Source organism: Alligator sinensis, unplaced genomic scaffold (genome assembly GCF_000455745.1).
Source record: "Alligator sinensis unplaced genomic scaffold, ASM45574v1 scaffold489_1, whole genome shotgun sequence".
NCBI lineage: Eukaryota > Metazoa > Chordata > Crocodylia > Alligatoridae > Alligator > Alligator sinensis.
This window is the reverse complement of record NW_005841901.1, coordinates 3,579,672-3,585,087: the sequence shown is the minus strand read 5'-3', so window position 1 is coordinate 3,585,087 and position 5,416 is coordinate 3,579,672. Positions and strand designations below refer to the sequence as shown.

At 35.5% G+C, this 5,416-nt stretch overlaps 1 protein-coding gene across 2 annotated transcripts in view; it reads right to left on the bottom strand.

Moving 5' to 3' along the window:
• Window positions 1–1,665: 1,665 nt before the first annotated feature.
• YIPF4 (Yip1 domain family member 4) overlaps window positions 1,666–5,416 on the bottom strand; it is a 55,010-nt gene continuing 51,259 nt past the window's right edge. For both annotated transcript variants that reach the window (XM_025197628.1, XM_025197627.1), the window contains one exon: window positions 1,666–4,344. In XM_025197628.1, the coding sequence (XP_025053413.1) occupies window positions 4,207–4,344 (138 nt within the window). In that variant the 3' untranslated portion in view covers window positions 1,666–4,206. The remainder of the gene's footprint in view (window positions 4,345–5,416) is intronic.

Sequence of the window (5,416 nt, the reverse complement as noted above, 5' to 3'; positions counted from 1 at the left end):
AGCAAACTCAACTTGACATATCCAATGTACAGATATAGGTAGACTGTTTCTAGCTGGAAAAGAAGAAAGTTGAATAAGTATATTGGCCTCCTAGAAGTATGCAAAGAGGAGACCTTCTACTGTGAATCATGTAGGCTTCTTCCACCCCGAGATGCTGTAGGCCTATTCAAAAGGTGAAGTTGAGACAACCTGAGCCTGCACAATGGCAACGAAGAAAACCAGCAAGGGACAGATCAGATGATCTTTCACCAGCAGGATCTCTCATCCTCATCTGACGAGAGTTGTCGTTTCACTTCTTATGCAGCTGGCTAGTTTAGGTGAATGGTTCTCAACCTTTTTAGACTTGAGGTATCCCTTGGAAAATGCCAGCTCTTAGTTTTCGCTCCATTCAACTTTCTTCTTTTCCAGCTCCTGGAAGCCATCAACCAATTGACTCAGAGCAGTTAATGAATAAGACCTCTAACATTTTAAATAATCAAAAGTGATTGATAAAGTTGACTTTCCCCCAAGACTGTGTGGTATTTTAAAGGGGGTGTTTGTTCTCTGGCTTCAGCTTGAACACTTACTTTCAAGATTAGATTTACTCATTTAAGCTGCATAATTCTGCACTAAAAAAAAAAAAAAAAAAAAAAAAAAAAAAAAAAAAAAAAATCAATGCTGAGGTCTTCTAAAGGTCTGAACCGTTATCTCTACTCTTAAGATATGCCCTAGCCTACTGTGGACTCTAGCGGCCTTTTTGTAAGACTATATAAGCATCAGGATGAAAAAAGTGCTTACCTGATGCTAGAGATAAAAGCTGAATACCCGTATGCTCAAAGCAAAGCATGCTTCTACAAACCCTATATTTTTTTAATATTAGAGAGTATAAAATACTGAGCTACTGAAGCCCTGACAGCACCTCTCCAGTCAACTATTTTTAACCAGATTCTCCCTTAATTTTTTCAAGCTGAATCCATTTCCAGCTGCAGTGCCCGTCTATTATGGGTCCAGGGATGGTGGTGGACTTTTGATAAATGTTTAAAAAACACACCATCAGCTCCTTAGAATGCCCTGCTACCGCAGGATAAACGTGTATAACAGGATTTGTTTTGCAGTAAGATTCAATCAAAGGCAGTACCTACTTCTCTTCTTGAATCAAGATTAGAATTCCGCTTTAAACAGATGATATTTATGTAGAACAGGCAGAAGCACAAGGATAAAAATGGATGCAGGTCTGTGAAAAGCAGCTTTTTGGCATTCTCTCATTATTTCAGGGGAATATGAGACTCATAAATGTAGTAATAAAGAAAAAAGTATTCTGTGCAAAAGTCAAACTACACTATCCTCACCAAGTCGTCACATGTGGCTAAAATAAATCTTAAAGCTAGTGTTTCCCTCCAACAACTATAGAAGGGAAAGAAAGGGAAAAGGCCTCTGTATACACCTGTTCTCTATGCAAAAGCTTATCAGAAAAAGATGCCTCTTTTTCCGTATATGCCTATACGTTATCCACATCATTTTTTAACATTTGCCTAATTGTCAAGATGTCTGCTTTATACTTTCAAGTATGACAAACATGTATACACTTCATAATCCTAAATATTTATTTACAATTCTAGAATATGAAACTTATTACATGTATAGGAATGTAAATGTATGTGTTCTGACTCAGTGAATATAAATAAAGCTTTTTACATTACGTAAACAAGTTTAATTCAAAATCTTTATAAAATACATCTTACGCTGTATTTACATACATACCTGATCTAAAAATACGAGTTATAACAAACTATTGGGCGCCATTTGAGAAGTGTTTAAGTACAGATTCCTTGCATAATATATGCAAAATGTGAAAGTAAACATTTTTTTAGGTAAAAGGTGCAAATCTGCAATTGTGTATAAAATATTTACTATGTCTAATGCATATATATCTACATTACATATTGTATATACAGATACTATGTTTGCAGAAAGGAATAGTTAAAACAGCAACTAGAAGATAATAGCATAAAACAAAATACTTAGAGAAATGTTAAGCCGACATGAAAAGGAACCGGGTATGTAAATAACACAATGATCACCAACTCCTAAGCATGCTAACTCCTAGTGTTTTATGTATTTAATTGTAATTATTCACAAATATCTTGATTACTTAAAAGTTTAAAGTTGTAATTGGATCTCCCTATTAAAGATGAAAATATAGCCCTAAAATTGTAAAGATAAAAGACCACATCAATCAAACATGGTTCTGGATAAAGTCAAAATACAGTTGTGCTGCTAGTGCACATATACCACTTTAACAGGGCACAAATACTCTCAAAACCACTGGGAATATGAACTGCATTTACTATAAAAGATTGTGAAATAAAGTAGCTAGAAAATACATCAGTAGATGTCTATACGGCTTCAATAAGCTGCAGTTACTTTTAGAACACCTATTTGTTGAACTACAAAATTTTTTATTTCCAATTCTGCCAACAATTACATTAAAACATAGTTTAAAAGTTATTGTACTACAATTATCCTACTTTTTAAGTGTATTGTGAGACCTATCCTAGCAAAGTTAGGATTTGCTATCATAGCATTTGTCCAGTACTACCCTGAAATAATTTAGTCTAGTCTCCAGGATCCTAAGCAGTGACTTAATTAGTTTCCCTTGACTGAGAGTTTTTAAAGTTCAAATTTTTAATCAATAATTCCATTATCAAGTAGGAAATTATATCATTTAATAAAGTTCCAAGTTATGCAGACAGACATAACTGTCTAATATATGCAGAACAAACTCACATACAAAAGCTTGTATAGTGTGGGAGCTAAGAGCCCTTCATATTACCTAGCACTTGATATTTTTGCATGTAATACATCAGAATGAAGATGCCTGAAGTTACCTCTTTTTTAAAAAGGGTTCCCAAAAAGATGTTTTTGCAACTTAGACACAACTTACCAATATCTGCAAGGGTTAGATACTAAAGATTACAAACAACTTTGCTTCGAGAAAGCTGGCATCATGCGAAGTTAGCTTCAACAGACTTGCTATTTGTGAAGACTCATTTTACATGAATACTGTCAACAAGGACAACTATAGAAACCATTTATACAACATACACAGGTAAATATTTAATAAGTCATAATGTTATTACATAATCTTTTGATAATCAAAATGTGTTACTTATTATGACTGTGATTCTGCCTCATCTACTCAGAGGCAGAATCAGGCCTTAAAAAAAAAACAAACAAAAAAAAAATCAACAACTAAACATTTTACTTTATACATGATTGGTATATTTGGTGGGGGGAAAGACCTGTTAAACAATGTGCTTCTGAAAGCAAAACAGAACAAGGCTTTATAAAACAAGGTAAAGGATGCATCCTGTTTATTTTGTCATTGCAAAACATTTCTCAAGATCACAAAAATTTGAAAGATCATCTTCCTTCTCCCATATTACTACTCCAATGCTTCAGTTGACAAAGTTGTTTCTGTGTGACTTAAATTCTCATTGTTAAGTATAAAATAAAGTGTACTGATTCTGCAAATAAGCAATTTAATGAGTTGGTGTCACACTATACTACTTGCTCCTTCTCAAATAGTTGAGTGTTCAAGTGTTTAAACCCAGTGTACACCCTCAACCAAGGAGTACCGATGATGTGCACAAGGAGTAGATACAAAATATGTATTATGTACAGTTTTTTTAAAAAAATTAGAATTTATAAAACTCAATAGCCAAATCAAAGATATGAGGCACTAAATTAAAATAATATTTGAATATCTCAATTTATACAGACTGTTTTGTGAACAATTAGGACTGGTTCATAAATAGATATCTACAGAATTTGCTGTGCCAAAAAAATCCAGCTGTATTTAACCAAAAAGAAAAATTGCACTTTGAGACTAATATTTTTTCACACCCTTTCAATATAACATGGTCATCTGGTATTTTTGGCACAGGTGTCAAGATGTATTTTTGCTACACAATTTTATAAAACACAAGATTCTTATATTTTGTTCATTAAAATCTGGAGAGTCTTAAACAAACCTAAAACTTTGATACAAATCTATATAGCTACAGTTGCTGAATTAAATAATATACACACATGGTTTAGATCTCAAAACCTCCTGACAACTGGATAGAGCACAGCTGCTTGTTATTTTCTGCAACCATTTTAATCTTATGCCTTACCAGTCTGCATGTGTATGAAGTATTATTTCTGACTACATCCAACACTATATCACACCCCAGTATATAAGGACAAGAAATAGATATACAACAAAAAAATTGGGTAAATCAGAAGGGGTTTCTTGGTCTTAAATTCTTCTCCAACCAGCAATGAAGCAGCACTGTATGCAGCCCAAAAGACTCCGAACAGCTTAAAAAGAAAAAAGACACGTATAAAATTAACTGATAACACAAAGTACTTTCCTTAAACCTCATTAAGAAAAAAAAAAAGCCTAATTTCTGATGTAAGGCTTATATTGTCATTTCCTTAGAAAGAGATGCAATAAGCTGGTTTCCAAATCTGTCTCCTATATCCCTGCTGCACCCAAGACTGCTATTAAGAAATGAGATCCACCTATTTCTTCGTTACAATGCAAAGCATGCACTTAGGACTTGTCCAAACCATCTACGCTGCCTAATTACTGGGTTTAGGAGCGAGTGGGCTTGCTCGTTTCCTAGCCCCACCTCTATTACAAGAGCTCACAGCTAAGAACACTAGCACATTTAAGAAGCCTCTACCAGGGTCTCCTCTACTGACCCATCTGATTTCATACATGAAGCTATTCCAAGAAACTATTTGCAATAGCTATTCTGATTTCAAAAGTAACTTAATTAGCCATTATAGAGAGGCAGTTTTTAACAAAATATTTTTGCATAGGCCACAATGACTTTGCACAAGTCCAGCTGGGATTTTCACAAGTTATGAAGTCCAACTCTTAAAACTTTTGTTCATTACCAAGTCTTCCGTAAATACCGGAAGCAACACGTTTTCTAGAACAGGGGTGTCCAACCTTTTTGCATGTGGGGCCAGATCATGAACTCTTTATCACCCAGTGGGCCAGCGAGCCATATTCAAACACCCTCTGTCCTGGACCAAAGAGACCCTGCCTGTGTAGCCCTACTGCACCTACTTGTTATAAAACTTTTGTTCATTACCAAGTCTTCCGTAAATACCGGAAGCAACACGTTTTCTAGAACAGGGGTGTCCAACCTTTTTGCATGTGGGGCCAGATCATGAACTCTTTATCACCCAGTGGGCCAGCGAGCCATATTCAAACACCCTCTGTCCTGGACCAAAGAGACCCTGCCTGTGTAGCCCTACTGCACCTACTTGTTATTGCAAGGTTCATGGTAGCTGCTGGTGGGCAGGGGCAGGAGGGACCTATTGTGCATCCAGCCAGCTACTGCCCCAGAGACTGAAGGGGAGAAATAAATAGCTCCAC